At 46.5% G+C, this 18,761-nt stretch overlaps 3 protein-coding genes across 3 annotated transcripts; all 3 read left to right on the forward strand.

Annotated features, from left to right (window-relative positions):
- Positions 1 to 1,429: 1,429 nt before the first annotated feature.
- On the forward strand, positions 1,430 to 2,451 carry LOC128846778 (olfactory receptor 5V1-like). Its single transcript, XM_054046018.1, has 2 exons — positions 1,430 to 2,330; positions 2,363 to 2,451. The coding sequence occupies exons 1-2, from the start codon at positions 1,430 to 1,432 to the stop codon at positions 2,449 to 2,451; spliced, it is 990 nt and encodes a 329-aa protein (XP_053901993.1).
- Positions 2,452 to 2,660: 209 nt separating this feature from the next.
- Positions 2,661 to 3,557, forward strand: LOC128846590 (olfactory receptor 6N1-like). The gene has a single exon (XM_054045798.1). The coding sequence runs from the start codon at positions 2,661 to 2,663 to the stop codon at positions 3,555 to 3,557; it is 897 nt and encodes a 298-aa protein (XP_053901773.1).
- Positions 3,558 to 13,519: 9,962 nt separating this feature from the next.
- On the forward strand, positions 13,520 to 14,458 carry LOC128846916 (olfactory receptor 11A1-like). Its single transcript, XM_054046187.1, has one exon. The coding sequence runs from the start codon at positions 13,520 to 13,522 to the stop codon at positions 14,456 to 14,458; it is 939 nt and encodes a 312-aa protein (XP_053902162.1).
- The last annotated feature ends 4,303 nt before the right edge of the window (positions 14,459 to 18,761 follow it).

Consider the following 18,761-nt stretch of genomic DNA (forward strand, 5'->3'; position numbering starts at 1 on the left):
TTGAAACACACATATGCAGATGCTACCAGAATCAAACAAAAGCACACACAACTGATCAAACACCTACATACAAATTAGCAAAAATTCATAACTGTGTGCATACACAATTGAACACCAATAGACACTACTACAATCACACAGAATCACATACACAGTCACATACATGAAAAACACTACACACAGCACAACCATATCCATATACAATAGAAAATAGGCACTACTGCAATCACACACACACAAACAAGCATAGATATAAGAACATAAGAACGACCATACTGGGTCAGACCAAAGGTCCATCTAGCCTAGTATCCTGTCTTCCAACAGTGGCCAATGCCAGGTGCCCCAGAGGGAATGAACAGAACAGGTAATCATCAAGTGATCCATCCCCTGTTGCCCATTCCCAGCTTCTGGCAAACAGAGGCTAGGGACATCATCCCTGCCCATCCTGACTAATAACCATTGATGGACCTATACTCCATGAACTTATTGAATTCTTTTCTGAACCCTGTGATAGTCTTGACCATCACAACATCCTCTGGCAAGGAGTTCCACAGGTTGACTGTGCTTTGTGTGAAAAAAATACTTCCTTTTGTTTGTTTTAAACCTGCTTCCTATTAATTTCATTTGGTAACCCCCTAATTCTTGCGTTATGAGAAGGAGTAAATAACACTTCCTTATTTACTTTCTCCACACCAGTCATGATTTTATACACCTCTGTCATAGTGCCCCTTAGTTGTCTCTTTTCCAAGCTGAAAAGTCCCAGTCTTATTAATCTCTCCTCATATGGCAGCCATTCCATACCCCTAATAATTTTTGTTGCCCTTTTCTGAACCTTTTCCAATTCCAATATATCTTTTTTTGAGATGGGGTGACCACACCTGCACGCGGTATTCAAGAATTGGCGTACCATGGACTTATATAGAGGAAATATGATATTTTTGTCTTATTATCTATCCCTTTCTTACTGATTCCCAACATTCTGTTCACTTCTTTGACTGCCGCTGCACATTGAGTGGATGTTTTCAGATGACTGCTGCTGCATATTGAATGGATGTTTTCGGAACACACACAATCATATATATATATATATATACACAATAAAACTCTCACAGACACAAACACACACAACCAGATACACTAACACAATCATGCAATCAAACACAAATACACACATGAAGAGACACACAGTCACACTTTCCTGCCTTTATATTGCACAATTTAAGCTGAAATTATCTCCTAAAGTGTTCTGTCTTACTTCATAAACAACCTAAATCTGAGTTTTTCAAAAGCTACTTAAGGGATTTAGATGCCCAGTCCCCATAAACTGTAATAAGGACCGGTCATCCAAATCCTCTATGTTGCTTTGAAACCTCAGCCTCATTCTTTAAATGTATTCCCTTTCGAGTCATCCCTCTCAGCTGTGAAGAAAATGGCAAATGAAACTGCCCCAACTGAGTTCATCATCATGGGGTTCTCCATCCTCCAGCAGCTGCAGTTCTCGCTCTTTGGTGTCTTCTTGGTCACCTACCTGTGCACCCTGGTGGGAAACATCTTCATCATCATCATCGTCTGCACGGATGCCCAGCTCCGCACCCCCATGTACTTTTTCCTGGGGAACCTCTCTTTCCTTGACCTCTGCTACACCACCACCAATGTCCCCCAGATGTTGGTGCACCTGCTGGTGGAAAGGAAGAGGATCAGCTATGCAGGCTGCATTGTCCAGCTCTATTTTTTCCTGGCCTTTGTGGGCACAGAGTGTATCCTCCTGGCAGTGATGGCTTATGACCGCTATGTGGCGATATGCAACCCCTTGCACTACTTGGTCATCATGAGGAAATCCCTCTGCTTCCAGCTGGCTGGTACCGCTTGGGCCAGTGGCTTCCTCAACTCTGCGGTGCACACATTTTTCACCTTCCGGCTACCCTTCTGCAGGGCCAAACAGATCAACTACTTCTTCTGCGACATCCCGCCCCTCCTCAAGCTCTCCTGCGGGGACACCTCCCTCAATGAGATTATCCTGCTTGCCACCGGGGTCTTCATTGGGTGGATCCCATTCCTGTGCATCGTCCTGTCTTATGTTTACATCATCTCCACCATCCTGAAGATACGCTCCACAGAGGGGAGACTCAAAGCTTTCTCCACCTGCGGGTCCCACCTGACCATTGTCCTGATGTATTACGGGAGCTCCATCTTCACCTACGTCAGGCCCATCTCCAGCTATTCGCTGGACAATGACAGACTGATCTCAGTGCTTTACAGCATAGTAACCCCCATGTTGAACCCACTGATCTACACCCTGAGGAACAAAGATGTGAAGGGGGCTCTGAGAAAAGCTTTCATGGGGAAATCTCATTTCCCACTTATGAGATTGTACAAAGGCATTTAAGGGAGCTGAATATTTTTCTGGAGCATCTAGTATTTGCCACTCTTAAAGACAGGAGTCTAGATTAGAGGAATTACTGCTCTTCCTGGGTGTGTCAATACCTGTGTTCCTGACTGAGTCTCACAAGTCCAAGGTACGTGGCCCTGGAAGACAATATGTGACTTTGTCATTTTCCTATTTGAACGTTCATGTAATTGAATGGAGGGAACTTTCTATTGTTTAATAGCAGAGGAAATTATTCCAGTGTTTGGTGCTTTTTTCCCTACTATTACAGCTCATGGAGAAAGCAGAAGGGAGAAATCAAACACCCGTCACAGAATTCATCCTCCTGGGATTCGGGAATCAACCTGGGCTGCAGATTCTTCTCTTCCTGCTGTTTCTGGTGATCTACGTTATGACAATGGCTGGGAACCTCCTCATCGTTGTGCTAGTTGTGACTGATCAGCACCTTCACACCCCCATGTACTTCTTCCTGGGGAACTTGTCATGCCTGGAGACCTGCTACACCTCCACCATCCTGCCCAGGCTGCTGGCCAGTCTCCTGAGTGGGGACAGAACCATTTCTGTGGAGGGCTGCATCACACAATTGTCTGTATTTGTTTTTCTAGTAACTACAGAGTGTTATCTCTTGGCGGTGATGTCTTATGATCGGTATTTAGCTATATGCAAACCGCTGCACTATGGAGCCTTTATGAACGGCCGGCTGTGCTTCCAGCTAGCAGCTGGGTCTTGGATAAATGGATTTCTAGCTTGTACAATATTAGTGTGTCTCATGTCAGAGTTAATTTTCTGTGGCCCCAATGAAATGGATCACTTCTGTGATCTCACCCCAATGCTAAAACTCTCCTGCAGTGACACCAGCCAGATCACACCGGTTAGTTATACATTTTCCTTCCTTAATTTAGTTCTCCCATTTCTATCAACCTTGACATCCTATGTTTGTGTCATCAGCACCATCCCGAGAATCCCTTCCACCAGCGGGAGGCAAAAGGCCTTTTCCACCTGCTCCTCCCACCTCATCGTGGTGACCATCTTCTATGGGACAATAATGATTGTCTACATGCTGCTGAAATCCAGCACCCTGAGAGCCCTGAACAAAGTGTTCTCTGTCTGCTACACAGTCCTGACTCCCCTGGCCAATCCGCTCATCTACAGCCTGAGAAACAGAGGTTAAGGAGGCCCTGAGAAATGGTGTCAGGAAATCTGTGACCCTTACAAAGAAATCAGATTAGGTGACTGAAAGGAGGTTCAGTCAATCAGGATTCTGTTGTCAAAGTGGCAGGGTCCACGTGGCCCCTGATACCCAAGTGCTGTGTGAAAGACGTGCGTGTGCATAAATATATTTAATTATAGAGATGGTTGGAAAATGATGTTGTGGGGTTATTTTGGCAGAAACTTTTGACTTTTCACAAAGAACTGAAAACCATGAAAATCAATTTTTTTTTTTTTTTTTGGGCATGTGATATCCGAAAACTTTCAGCTGGAAGTTGAAAAAAAATGGTTCTGTTTTCCATTTTCTGTCAAAAAAAAGTCAGTTTCTCTGAGGGAAGCAGACATTTTTCATGAAAAATGTTATTTAGTCAAATCCCTATTTTTGTTGAAATAAGGTTTGACTAAAACGTTTTCACAAGCTCTAGTAAACAGTAAGTGACTGGATGAGGAGCTGGTCGATGGTGCTCAAGAATATGTATCGTTGTTTTTGTAGGACCAATAAAAATTGTTTCACACTGCAAATTGGCTTCCTTTGTTCAGTTCTTGTAACAACCTTTTATGGACGTGAAAACTGTTATCGTGTCCCCTCTCAATCTTCTCTTCTGCAGACTAAACAAACCCAATTTCTTCAATCTTCCCTCATAGGTCATGTTTTCTAGACCTTTGATCACTTTTGTTGCTCTTCTTTGGGCTTTCTCCAATTCGTCCCCATATTTCCTGAAATGTGGCACCCAGGACTGACACAATACTCCAGCTGAGGCCTTGTCAGCATAGAGTAGAGCAGAAGAATTACTTCTCATGTTTTGCTTACAACACTGCTGCTAATACATCCCAGAATGAGGGGTGCTTTTTTTTGCTACAGTGTTAAACTAAATATGAGTCAAAAGTGTGTGTGATCCACTATGACCCCCAGATCCCTTTCCGCAGTACTCCTTCCTAGGCAGCCATTTCCCATTTTTTGTGTGCAACTGATTGTTCCTTCCTAAGTGGATACTTTGCATTTGTCCTTATTGAAGTTCATCCTATTTCCTTCAGACCATTTCTCCAGTTTGTCCAGATAATTTTGAATTTTATTCTTATTCTCCAAAGCACTTGCAGCCCCTCCCAGCTTGGGAGAAGGACTGGTCTGTGCCCCAAGGAGATCAACATGGTTTACACGATGCCCCTTTCTACTCACATGTGCAGGGACAGGAAAAGGAGGGGCCCCTGCACTCCCAACCATGCCCCCCCCATGCAGGCACCTTCTCTCCACCGTGCAAGAGTCACACTTCCCCATTAACCCACTCTTCTGGGGGGTGTGGGGTGGAAACTCAGAGATTTATAGCCTTTAAGGTGAAAAAAGTCCATTCTGATCATTTTAGTCACAGCTGCTGCCCAGCAGGGGCCAGATCAGGCCAGCCAGGAATTGGTCACTCAGCCTCAGTGCACTGGACACTGGTAAAGATTTGGGGGAGCTCGGTAAAACTGCCAGGCCCCACTCTCACTGTCTCTACCCCAGCCTGGTGTGGCTGTGAGGCCCCAGCAAGGGAAGAATGGGGGATTGGGGGAGTGAGTTCACCCTGCATTCACTCCACAGCAGTGAGTTCTCTCCAGTTGGGCTGGGCTCGGCTCCCCACTCCAGAACATTGACTCTTCTCACTCACAGATTTGCTGTGGGGCTCCTCTCAGTGAGTGGGGCCAAGCCACCTGACCACCCCAAGGGGACAAGGAGGAGGAGGTTTAAGGAGGGGAAAGGTCCCCAGCCCCACATACAGTGAAGGCGGGATGCTGGTGCCAGGGTAAATGGGTGAGGGGCCCTGTGTGTGTGTGGGTTTTCAGGTGAGCCCGGGACGGGAGCGATGGAGGAAGGGAGAGGGGTTTGGTGCAGCCAGGAGTTGAGAGTATTTGGGCTGATATGTAGGGTAGATGGACCTGGATGTTGGGGGCTGCAGAAGCGCCCTGAGGGGAGTAATAAGTGGTGGTAGGGTGCTGGGGTGAAGATAGAGGGAGGCTGTGCAGAGGGAAGTGGTTTGGGGTTGGTGGGGAATGGGGGTGTAGGGGCAGTTTCCAGAGGTGGGTACTGTAAGCGAGGACTGGCCTGCCTCCCAATGTCTGAGAGTGAGGAATCATTTTCCAGGATAGGTTGTAGATCGTGGATAATGTGCTGGAGAGGTTTTAGCTGGGGGCTGTATGTGATGGCCAGTGGCATTCTGTTATTGTCCTTGTTGGGCCTGTCCTGTAGTAGGAGATTTCTGGGTACCCATCTTGCTCTGTCAATCTGTTTTCTCACTTCCCCAGGTGGGTATTGTAGTTTTAAGAATGCTTGATAGAGATCTTGTAGGTGTTTGTCTCTGTCTGAGGGGTTGGAGCAAATTCGGTTGTATCTTAGGGCTTGGCTGTAGACAATGGATCGTGTGATGTGTCTTGGATGGAAGCTGGAGGCATGTAGGTACGTATAGCGGTCAGTAGGTTTCCGGTATGGGGTGGCGTTTATGTGACCATCACTGGCCTTCGGAGGTAGGCCAGTCCTCGCTTACAGACAACCCCCCAACCTGAAGCAAATACTCACCAGCAACTACACACCACACCACAGAAACACCAACCCAGGAACCAATCCCTGTAGCAAACCTCGTTGCCTACTCTGTCCCCATATCTACTCTGGCGACACCATCAGAGGACCCAACCACATCAGCCACACCATCAAGGGCTCATTCACCTGCACATCTACTAATATTATATATGCCATCATGTGCCAGCAATGCCCCTCTGCCATGTACATTGGCCAAACCGGACAGTCCCTCTGCAAAAGAATAAATGGACACAAATTGGACAATCTCCAGAGGCAGGTATATATCAGTGTGGAGATAACGAGGTTAGTTCAATCAGGGAGGGTGAGGTGCTCTGCTAGCAGTTGAGGTGTGAACACCAAGGGAGGAGAAACTGTTTCTGTAGTTGGATAGCCATTCACAGTCTTTGTTTAATCCTGATTTGATGGTGTCAAATTTGCAAATGAACTGGAGCTCAGCAGTTTCTCTTTGGAGTCTGGTCCTGAAGTTTTTTTGCTGTAAGATGGCTGTTGTTTTTTGCTGTTGTAGCTGATCTGGTTAGGTCCTGTGATGGTGTTGCTGGTGTAGATATGTGGGCAGAGTTGGCATTGAGGTTTGTTGCATGGGTTGGTTCCTGAGTTAGAGTTGTTATGGTGCGGTGCGTGGTTGCTGGTGAGAATATGCTTAAGGTTGGCAGGTTGTCTGTGGGCGAGGACTGGCCTGCCTCCCAAGGTCTGTGAAAGTGGGGGATCATTGTCCAGGATGGGTGTAGATCGATGCCAACTCTGCCCACATATCTACACCAGCAACACCATCACAGGACCTAACCAGATCAGCTACAACATCACCGGCTCATTCATCTGCATGTCCACCAATGTTATATATGCCATCATATGCCAGCAATGCCCCTCTGCTATGTACATTGGCCAAACTGGACAGTCACTACGCAAGAGGATAAATGGACACAAGTCAGATATCAGGAATGGCAATATACAAAAATCTGTAGGAGAACACTTCAACCTCCCTGGCCACACAATAGCAGATGTAAAGGTAGCCATCTTACAGCAAAAAAACTTCAGGACCAGACTCCAAAGAGAAACTGCTGAGCTCCAGTTCATTTGCAAATTTGACACCATCAGATCAGGATTAAACAAAGACTGTGAATGGCTATCCAACTACAGAAACAGTTTCTCCTCCCTTGGTGTTCACACCTCAACTGCTAGCAGAGCACCTCACCCTCCCTGATTGAACTAACCTCGTTATCTCCACACTGATATATACCTGCCTCTGGAGATTTCCATTACTTGCATCTGAAGAAGTGAGATTCTTACCCACGAAAGCTTATGCTCCCAGTACTTCTGTTAGTCTCAAAGGTGCCACAGGACCCTCAGTTGCTTGTTGTGATTGACTTTAGTGTCCTAAAAATAAAGGGTCCGGTCTATACTTTTATTAAAGGCAATTGGTGGGTATATTATTCTCAAGCCTCCACGGGAAAGGGGTGAAGGGCTTCGGGGGGATATTTGGGAAAATAAGAACTCCAAGTGGTCCTTTTCCTGAATCTTTGTCTAAATCACTGGGTGCTGGCAGCAATACCATCCAAGGACAAGGAAAGGATTTGTTTGTTGGGGAAGTTTTAACCTAAGCTGGTAGAAATAAGCTTAGGGGGTCTTTCATGTGGTCCCCCAGAGTTCAGAGTGGGGAGGGAACTCTGACAGCTTCCCAAAGACATTTAATGGTCCAGCCAGGAAGTTAGTTCCCGAATCTGTAAGGATGTTGGAGGGCTAACCTACATTGGCAAATATGTCTGCCAATGCCTGGTTTATGCTTTTAGGCCTGGTTTTGTTTAGAGCTACTGCTTCCGGCCATTGGGTGGCAAAATCCATGGAAGTCAGTATGTACAATTTCCGCTGGGTGTCGTCTTAGGGAAAGGACCCAGAATATCCACAGCTACACGCTGAAATGGAACTTCAATGATGGGGAGTTGCTGGCGAGGGGCCTTGATCTGGTCTTGGGGCCTTCCCACCCTCTGGCACACCTCACAAGACCGGACATAGGTAGAAAAGTCCTTGCCCATCCCCTCCCAGTGGAATGATTTCCCCAAACGATCCTTAGTCCTGTTCATCCCAGCATGGCTACTAGGGTAATTGTGGGCTAAGCTCAAGATCTTTTCCCTATATGTAGTTGGAACAACCAACTGTTTTTGAGGATGCCAGTCCTCCTTGTGCCCACCAGACAGTGTTACCTTGTGTAAAAGTCCTCCTTCTACAACAAACCTGGATCTATTGGAAGAGCTGAGAGGCAGTGGAACATTCCGTTCCACCATCCAAGGTCCCTTGAGGCTTTCATCTGCTTCTTGCTCTGCCTGGAACTGCTCCCTTGATGCTGGAGACATTAGATCCTCGCTGAGTTGTGAACCGCTCTCCCCTGGTGCACTAGGTTGTATTTCCAGCTCTAGTTGAGCTTCTTGCTCCGGTTTAGCTGCTGCTGGAGGTGCAGGCTCTGTGGGACAGTTTGGTGCTGGCTCCCCTGACTCTGGTGGGGTTGCAAGCACGGGCTCTGGTGCTGACTGCTCTGCCAGTTCCCATCCTTGGGCTGGTTCTGGCTGGGTCCCAGGAACTGGATCTATAGGTATTGCCATAGACTCTGGTTTGGGGACTGGTTCCACCAACTCTGGCTGGGTCCCAGTAGGAGGCTCAGGAATGGAGTTAGGTGTGGAGGCCTGTTTAGGCTGGCTGTGGGTGACCATCCCCACCCTTTTTGTTAGCCTCACATGATTGGCTAAGTCTTCTCCCAGCAGCATAGGAATGGGATAATCGTCATAGACTGCAAAAGTCCATATTCCTGACCAGCCCTTGTACTGGACGGGCAACCTGCCTGTAGGCAAGTTAAAAGAGTTGGCCGTAAAGGGTTGTACCATCACTTGGGCCTCTGTGTCAATGAATTTTGGGTATGCCACAGATTGGTATATAGCTGACACGTGTGTTCCAGTGTCTCTCGATGCAGTAATCTTCCTTCTGCCCACACTTACAGTTTCCCTTCGCTTTGGCGGTATTTGCAAGGCATCTGGGCCTGAAGGCTCTTGGTGGGACTCAGGGATGATAAATTGCAGTCAGCGGGTGCTCTTGGGGCAGTTGGCCTTCATATGCCCCAGCTCATTACATTTAAAGCATCGCCCAGCTGACTGTGGGCTGGGGCGAGGTGGGTGGTTGGAGAGTAGGGTGGTGGGACGAGAGGGCATCTGGGTTCTCCTTGGCTGTGTGGAGCGCTCCTCCTTGCAAGGTGGGGCTTTGGGCTGACCCCGATGGTGGGGTGTCATCTCGGGTTGCCCCTTCTGGTATCCGCACCAACTGCCACTTTTTTTTTCTTCTCTGCCACCTCACCCTTTTGGGTCTGATCTCCCCCACCTTGATTACAGTTTTGGGATTCCCATCTAGGATATACCTTTCTATGTCCTCAGGAATACCCTCTAAGAACTGCAAGGAGTCTGGTGGCACCTTAAAGACTAACAGATTTATATGGGCATAAGCTTCCGTGGGTAAAAACCTCACTTCTTCGGATGCATCCGAAGAAGTGAGGTTTTTACCCACGGAAGCTTATGCCCATATAAATCTGTTAGTCTTTAAGGTGCCACCAGACTCCTTGTTGTTTTTGTAGATACAGACTAACATGGCTACCCCTTGATACTTGACTCTAAGAACTGCTCCATTTGTATTAGGAGAGACAGCTCTTCCAGAGATTTAACATTTGCTCCTGATATCCAAGTATCCCAATTTTTACAATATGATAGGCGTGTCAGGAAAATGCCATGTCTGGTTTCCACCTTAGGGCTCTGAACCACCGATGGGCATGCTCAGGTGTTAGTCCCATCCTAATTCTGGCCTTGTGTTTAAAAAGTTCATACTCGTTCATGGTTCTTTAGGCATTTCAGCTGCCACCTCTGCTAAGGGTCCACTGCGTTTTGGCCTTAGCTCCACCATATACTGGTCTATAGGGGTGTTGTACCCAAGGCAGGCCCTTTTAAAATTTTCTATGAAGACCTCTGTATCATAGCCTACCTTGTATGTGGGGAATTTTTTGGAATGGGGAGCGGTACCTGGAGGAGGATTGTTAGGGCTATCTGATCCAGCGTAGCCCTTTACAGCTCTAAGCACTTCAACTCCACTTCCCAGTGCTTCACTTCTGTCCTATCCTCCACTTCTGCCTCCAAATGCTTGTCCTCCTCTTCCACGCGCTTCATCTCTAGGAAGAAATTCCATTCTGCCTCAGTTAGAACTTGGCCTGAATTAAAGGCATCCCTTCATCCTGGCATCTGGATCTCGGGTTGGGGAGGGCTGACTGGTTATAGAGGGTGAACAATTTATGAGTTTATCCCATATAAGCTTTATGCAGAGTAAAATGGATTTGTTTGGGATTTGGATCCCACTGGGAACTGGGTGTCTGGGTGCTGGAGACAGGAGTTCCTGCTAAGTGGTTTTCAGTTACGTTTGCAGCTTTTGGGGGACATGGTTCAGACCTGGGTCTGTGTTTGCAGCATGCAAGAGTGTCTGGCTCAACAAGACAGGGTACTGAAGTCCAAAGCTGGCAGGGAAAACTGGCTCAGAGGTAGTCTCAGCACATCAGATGGCAATCCCAAGGGGGTCTCTGTGACCCAACCCCATCACAATGCTGACATAGGTCTGACTTTCACTGAAATGCACGGAAAATCCCAGCCTAGATCTCATAAGAACATAAGAGCATCCATACTGGGTCAGACCAAAGGTCCATCTAGCCCAGTATCCTGTCTTCCAAGAATGGCCAATGGCAGGTGCCCCAGAGGGAAAGAACAGAACAGGTAATCATCAAGTGGTCCATCCCCTGTTGCTCATTCCCAACTTCTGGCAAACAAAGCCTAGGGACACTATCCCTGCCCATCCTGGCTAATAGCCATTGGTGGAGCTATCCTCCATGAATCTATTTAGTTCTTTTTTAAACCCTGTTATAGTGTTGGCCTTCACAACATCCTCTGGCAAGGAGTTCCAAAGGTTGACTGTGCGTTGTGTGAAAAAATACTTCCTTTTATTCTTTTTAATTCTGCTCTCTATTAATTTCATTTGGTGACCCCAAGTTCTTGTGTTATGAGAAGGAGTAAATAACACTTCCTTATTTACTTTGTCCACACAAGTCAGCTATCTCGAATAGTTGGGTGATTTCAGTAAGTGAGTTCAACCTGAAGATGTGGTCTTGATGCAACAATCACTGTGTGCAATGCTCAGTTGTGTTAGAATGTTATTTACATTGGTCTGGTTAAGTGCCCTGTTTGGAAATGCAAAATATGAACAATTACCCCATCACATTAATTTAGATATGATCAACACAAGCAGTCTCCAGGGTGATTCCTGTGCTAGCAGCACGCAGGAGAGGCAGCTTTCTTCTATAAAGCCCATAGTCATCAGAGAAAGGGTAATGAAAGTTTTGTACAATGGAATAAGCACGGTAGCAGGACCAGTCCATCCCATCAAGAAAACGGATGGGTCTTTACAGAGAGAGTGAAGAGAGAGTGAAGGGGCATAAATAAAATGAAGAGAGGAGAGTGAATGATGGTGGAACCTGCATCATGATTCCCCAAACCAGTCACCATTGATACACTGGTCACTCCTCGCACCCCACTACATTAGTCATTCCTTCACACGCACCACTGAAGGTAAGCGTTAGGGCTCGGTGGACATTTTCCACCACCTTGAACTTTGTTTTTTAATTTAATTTTTCATGGAAAGTGTCTGTTTTCCTCCATTTAAAAAAAAATCTTCTGAAAACGATAACATATTTTGGTTTGTGGTGGAATTCTTCTGGTTTTCAGTAATTTTCAGCCCACATTTTTCAGTTTTCAGGTTTTTGATGAAAAGTTGACAGTTTGTGGGCGTGGGGGAAGACCAGTAAATATCATTATTGAGGAAAATTCTGGGGTTTATTCACTTTTTACTCAGTCTGTAATCAATACACTTCCATTGTTCTGGGGGGATGGGAATTTCCACTGAGTGAAGGCTGATGAAGAAATGCAGGCCTTCCAGTGTTCTACTAGGTGTCGGTCTGTCTGTCTCTCTCGGTTTCTGAGCATTCCCCATTCTATCCCTGTCCCAGACATGGTGTGTCAGAGTTTCTTTGATTGCCTGCATTTGATTACTCTCTGTGAAATTTTGCACTTGCTTTTCCAAGCCCCTTTTTATGCTATGAATGAGATGTAGTGACTGGATGAGAATTGTTTCCTGTGTAGCCAATTTTTGACTGTGGCAAGCCAAATCAGCTGCTCTGTAATTTTCATGGAAAATTTCCAGTTTTTGGCCACAAAATTTTGATTGTCAATTTTTTTCACAAAAAGTCAAAAATTTCTTGGAAGAAAAAAAATCCCAGTCATATCTAATGTTACATAGAGGTGTTTCACACATCTCCCTCTAGCTGTCTGATGTCTCTGTGTCTGTCTGCATGTGTTTCTCAGTGCCTGTCTGTCTGTCTCTTTGCCTATACCTTTCTCTCTCTTTCTATGGCACCTATGGTACATTGAAAACTGTGTTAAAATAATACACTATCACTTGAAATTCTCAAGGGTTCTCCTGGTCCTGCTTGCAGACCAGGGGGCTTGGTATGGAAACATGAGGTCAGTGTCTTTCAGCAGTCAGTCTTTCAGACCGCAACTTCCTATGAAAACAATAACAATAATATGTACATATATTCAGTGCAGCAAGTTGCAGTTATTTAAAAATAAAACCTATAAGCATGTGGGATTTACATTTATTCAGAATTACAGGGCCTGGTTCTGCTCTCAGAATTAGACCTGGTGGATTTATTCATCTGATGAAAGACTGCACCATCGTTCCTGTGAAAGCCATTCCTTTTCTCTCGCTAAGCTCTTCAGACCTTTTTTAGTGTGGTCTGAAACTACCCAGTGGCTAGCATACGTTGAGGAACAAAAAATCCTTTGCGGCTCTGCATGGCTTGAATTCAGGTCCTGATTTAGCAGAGCACTCAGCCTAGATTTCTAAAGCAATTTAGGGGCTGCTGAGCTCAGTGTTGCACCGCCTAACTGATTGAGGAGCCTAAATTCCATTTTCAAAAGGGATTTGGGCACTGAGGAGTCTAAATCCCATTGACCATCAATAGAATCTGGGAAAATGAGATTTAGGCTTAGGTATTGCGATTCTGAGTGCTGAAGCACATAAATAGCTAAAAAAATCTGGCCTAAGGCACCTAGGTTGCGTAGGTACTTTTGAAAATCCCACTAGGTGCCTATCTGCAACTTTGGGTCCCTAAATGCCTTGGAATATCTGTCCTTCTCCATGTGCTTTAATGGGTGGGATTTTGGTGCTACCTGCTTGTGCCTATGAAAGTCCCACCTCTGAGTTTTAATACTTTTATTTTGACCTAGATGCACTTCATAGAGAAAGCAGAAGAGGACAATCGAACGGTTATCACAGAATTCATCCTCCTGGGATTTGGGGATCTCCCTGAGCTGCAGACCCTTCTCTTCCTGCTGTTTCTAGTGATCTACACTGCGACCATGGCTGGGAACATCCTCATTGTTGTGCTAATTGTGACTGATCAGCATCTTCACACCCCCATGTATTTTTTCCTGGGGAACTTGTCCTGCTTGGAGACCTGCTACACCTCCACCATCCTGCCCAGGCTGCTGGCCAGTCTCCTGACTGGGGACAGAACCATCTCAGTCAGTGGCTGTTTTGCACAATTCTATTGCTTTGGTTCTCTGGCATGCACAGAATGCTATCTCCTGGCAGGGATGTCTTATGATCGGTATTTAGCGATATGTAAACCCCTGCACTATGCAGCCTTTATGGACGGTAGGCTTTGCCTCCAGCTAGCAGCTGGGGTTTGGATCAGTGGATTTCTAGTATGTGTAATAGTGATGTCTTTTATGTCACAATTAATTTTCTGTGGCCCCAATGAAATTGACCATTTCTTTTGTGATTTCACCCCACTAATTCAGCTCTCCTGCAGCGACACCAGCCTGATCACACAGGTTAGTTTTATACTTGTGTCCCTTGATTCACTTTGCCCATTTCTATTAACCCTGACATCCCATGTGTGTATCATCAGCACCATCCTGAGAATCCCATCCTCCACCGGGAGGCAGAAAGCCTTTTCCACCTGCTCCTCCCACCTCATAGTGGTAGCTCTTTTCTATGGGACCCTGATCATTGTCTACATGATACCGAAATCCGGCATCCTGAGAGCCCTGAACAAAGTTTTCTCCCTTTTCTACACAGTCCTGACTCCCCTGGTCAACCCCCTCATCTACAGCCTGAGAAACAGAGAGGTCCAGGAGGCCCTGCGGAAAGTCATCAGCTAATGTGTGTTGGTCAAATGAATTCCAATGGAGTCACTGATACTGAAGGAATCTTTCTGGCTTAATGAGCAAGATAGTTAATGCCTTCTTTGGGGAATGTGAGGACATACTAAACTTTGGGATTGCGGAATCCCATTCCTGGCTAAAGCTGATACTTGCTACTGCCTTAATTGGAAACCTGACTGTCATGCACTCTACACAGTGAAATTTGAGATTTAAGTTATGTGTTTCACCTACTTCTCTGCTCTCTCTGAGTTGGGAAAATGCCATGTTTTACTTGGCACTGGCCTCAGATACCGTGGGTAGGATTAGCTTGTTAAAATAGTTTCTCTCTCCTTGATGCCCTGGATTCCCAACAGCTACATACATTTATATCTGGGAAGATTGTGCTGTCTTCCTATTTTTTGTACTATGTGTCTGTGACACTGCACCCCATATTCTTCATAGTGATATTAGTATGATATAATTATATCAAAATTATGATGTATTTTATGCACGATATGTCTGTGAGGGATAATTGGAAAGATTATGGTTTGCTGAATCTGATTATCCTATTTGTATGCATGTATTGTTTTTGTATCTGAATTTATGAATATTGACTATGTATCTATTTCACACGTAGCTATTCCTGGGCAATGCCCACTAGGCAAAATGCTGTCAGTCTAGATGGCTGGCTAGGAAGGGCCCATTCAGATTAATGAGCCATTAGCGAGAACAATAGGCCTTAGGAGAAGCTTATCTCCCACCTGGGGAGCCTCCCTGAGGACACCACAGACAGCCTCCGAGTAATGGCTGCTGTGACACTACAGGGACATGTGACCAGATCACCTGGTGCTGCTCTCCATCTTGGGATGTAAGTATTTTTCCACTGACTGGCATGGGAACCAAGCTTTGAAACTAAGGATTCCCGCCATATGCAAAGCTATATAAGGCCCACGATCCAACCCCACCCCCCCATCCCCTGACTGTCCCTGGGACTCCCTGCCCCTTATCCAACCCCCTCAGTTCCTTGACCTGTGTGGAGAAGGAAATTCTATTTTGCAGAGGATTTCAATAGGGAGGATGGAGCCCTGGATTCTGAGCCAGTCTGGCAGGTGTGTTGTTAGGAGCCAAGCAGGTGACCTGGCAGAAAACCAGGCAGGTTTAACTGAAACCAAACCAACTCCACAAAACACTTGTATTTCAACAAATGCTAAACTTCAAAGAAACACTTCACTGGAATATTTCTGACCAGCTCTAGGTCCTAGGACTGGGTGGGTTGCTGTGTTTAAACTCCAAATGCTTGGTCCAATCTGCTCCATTCCACAAACAAAGTATTTGATCTTGAGAAGTATTTTATGAGCCCCAGGGTTGAGTCATCTCTGGCAGCGATGCTTTATCACATGCAGAGAGAGAGTAAATGTCTGCAGTGTCAGGGAAAAGCACCTCAGCTTCATTTTGGATTTGGAATATTAACAGAGAACCCCCAGAAAGAAAGCATAGTTTTGTGGTTAAGGAGCTGGTTTGGAGTTTGCGCGATGTGTGCTCAATTCTGGCTGTCACAGACTTTCTGTCTCACCTGAGGCAAGTCATTTTATAGCCCAGCCCTCAGTTCCCCATCTCTAAAATGGAAATAAAGCTTTCTTTGTTGGTCTTGTCCATTCAGATAAGAAATGTTGTGGGGCAGGGTGTCTGTACAGTGCCTAACATCATGGGGCCCTGATCTTACCTGAGGTCTCTAGGTTCTGTTGCAACATTAATAATCCCACAAGAATGCACTCCTGTGCACCAGCTGGTCCTGGATCTCAAGAGATGAAAAGGCAAGTCCAACAACCTGCATGGCTATCTAGTCCCTATATCTTTTCATACCAAATTTCAAGGCAGAGAAATTCTATTAATACCTTCATTGAAACCTTGATTGTGATGGAAACAATGACTGGGCATTAGCTACATTGGTGCAAACCTCAACAGTGTAACTATAGTACAGAGGTAAAAGGACTCTTCAGTGCCCGGGACTCCCTGCCCCTTATCCAATCCCCCTGGCCCCGGCTGCTTACTCCCTCTCCCGGAGCCTCAGCGCGCGCATCCAGGAGCGTCCGTGGACAGCGCTGCAGCCGCGTGCCTCCGGCGGGGCCTGAGCTCCTCCCCACTCAGAGCCACGTGGTAAGGGGGCAGGGTTGTGAGCTCCAGCGGGACCGGAGCTCCCGCCAATTGGCCTGGAGTTCGCAGCCCCACACCCTTATCATGCTTCTCTGAGTGGGGAGGAGCTCAGGTCCCGCTGGAGGCACACGGATCCTGGATGTGCATGCTGAGGTGCAAGGGGGATGGCGGGGTGGGGGTGAGCCTCAGCCCGTCTCATAGGGGCCCCTGCGGGGCCCGGAGCCTGGGACAAATTTCCCTACTTGTCCCCCACTCTGGGCAGCCGTGACTGGGGGAAGTGCTGGACCCAGGCTAAAGAGATTTTTAGTCTGTGTATGGAACACCTGGGGATCCCAAGCTGTAAAGCAAGTGCAACTTGCCCCTTAAGAATCTGCAACCTGCTTGTATCATCACTTAGAGTGAAGATCTGCTATTTCTATCCAATCTATTTAGTATATTAAGTTTAGATTGTGTTTTTTGTTTATTTGCTAGGTACTCTGCTTTGATCTGTTTGCTATCCCTTATAATCACTTAAAGTCTATCTGTTGTAGTTAATAAACTTATTTTTGCTTTATTCTAAATCAGTGTGTGAGAATAATAACTCTGGGGCAGAAAGCTGTTGCATATTCCTCTCCACATTGAGGGAGGGGGTGAATTTTATGAGGTTACACTGTATAGTTCTCTGTGCAGCACAAGGCGGTGTAATTTTGGGTTTATACTCTAGAGGGGCTGTGTGCCTTAGGAACTGGGAGATGCTCTAGCTATGCTTTCCCATGCAGGGGTTGGTCATAGAACCTGCATGTGATGCAGCTGGGAGCCTCCTTACCTGTGTGAATGCTGGTGAAAATGCAAGCTTGGAGGGCTTCGCAGCTTGTCTCAGGAGTACAGTGTGAGAGGGAGCCCAGGCTGGTAGGTCAGGGGACTCAGTTACACCCCAGTTTCAGGTGGCACCCCAGGGGAACCCGTCACTGTATCATTTTGCAATGGGCGGAAGGTGTGTAAGGGTGTGCCTAAACTGCAGTGTACGCCTAGGGTCGTGGGACTCGAAGCCGTAGTTTCAGGGTGTGTGAGCATCCATGCTGAATATTGGTCCTCGGTTTATAATTTCTGGCCTCAGGCCTTACACCAGTTCTCAGGCATCGACACTGCGTTACACAGACCGAAGTGAAACCGGCCTGTGCCAGGTTGCCTAGCAGCTCCCCAGCTGAAGCCACTCCAGCCTTTAGTTTGTGGTGCCCTGTGGGAAAACTTGACTGTCCATCTAGCAGCCGATCTGTCTTTTGGGTCTCCCCGCTCCTGGAAGATGGAGCCATGGAGGAGTCGGCGTACAAAGCACTTGTCTTGCTTGTGATTTTGCTCCAGTTTCAGGAACGGTGGACATGTCGGCAGCATTTTATGACCTGCTGATGACCCCTGTTGGAGGAGGAGGAGGCTGATACAGACATGGAAGACTGAAACCGGCTGATGCTGCTCACGGCTCTCAGGAGAGTCACTGATGCCCCCTATGTAGACTGGCGCTTCTGGAGCAGGGCCACAAGCACAGGTGGGTGGAACCACCTCATCATGCAGACCTGGAATGACCAGCAATGGGTCCAGAACTTGCTTATGAAAAAAGCTACATTCCTGGTACTCTGTAAGCAGCTTGTCCTGACCCTCCAGCAACACAACACATCCACAAGAGTGGCCCTACTAGTGCAGAAGTGGGCGGCTCTACCCAGACTGCTACAGGTCTGTGGCTAACCAGTTTGGTAGTTGAGCAAGTCAGCAAAAAGCCAGCCATCCTCCTTAAAGTCCTTTGTGGTTTATATTTGTCTGCAATTGACCAGCAAGGCAACTATGGAGCATTCTCAGAGTCCTTTCACCAGAAACCCTGAAAACATGAGAGCCTGGTGTGACACACTGTACTTCAAAATAGCACCCTGTAACTCCCATGTTCATCATTCATAGAAGATTGTGATATTTCATACAGAGCATGCCATGTAAGATATCATAAGAAAGATCATGATCTGCTGAAACCTATTGTTCTATCCAAATATGTATGTCGTTAGTGTGTATGAAATTATGAGATGTTGCTGTATTGTTGTCACTGAAATATGTTGTAAGTTTGAGAGCCTCTACTGCCAGGTGGATGTTAACAAACCACTAATCAGCTCTATGACTCATTTGTACAAGTCCACCACAATGGGGG

The sequence above is a fragment of the Malaclemys terrapin genome, chromosome 12 (assembly GCF_027887155.1).
Source record: "Malaclemys terrapin pileata isolate rMalTer1 chromosome 12, rMalTer1.hap1, whole genome shotgun sequence".
Lineage (NCBI taxonomy): Eukaryota > Metazoa > Chordata > Testudines > Emydidae > Malaclemys > Malaclemys terrapin.

Excerpts from the sequence above, each read along its gene's own strand:
- LOC128846916 (XM_054046187.1), top strand. The coding sequence starts at position 13,520 with ATGCACTTCATAGAGAAAGCAGAAGAGGACAATCGAACGGTTATCACA.
- LOC128846778 (XM_054046018.1), top strand. The coding sequence starts at position 1,430 with ATGGCAAATGAAACTGCCCCAACTGAGTTCATCATCATGGGGTTCTCC. Across the intron at positions 2,331-2,362 it reads TGTGAAGGGGGCTCTGAGAA|ATGAGATTGTACAAAGGCAT; the intron begins AAGCTTTCATGG and ends CATTTCCCACTT.
- LOC128846590 (XM_054045798.1), top strand. The coding sequence starts at position 2,661 with ATGGAGAAAGCAGAAGGGAGAAATCAAACACCCGTCACAGAATTCATC.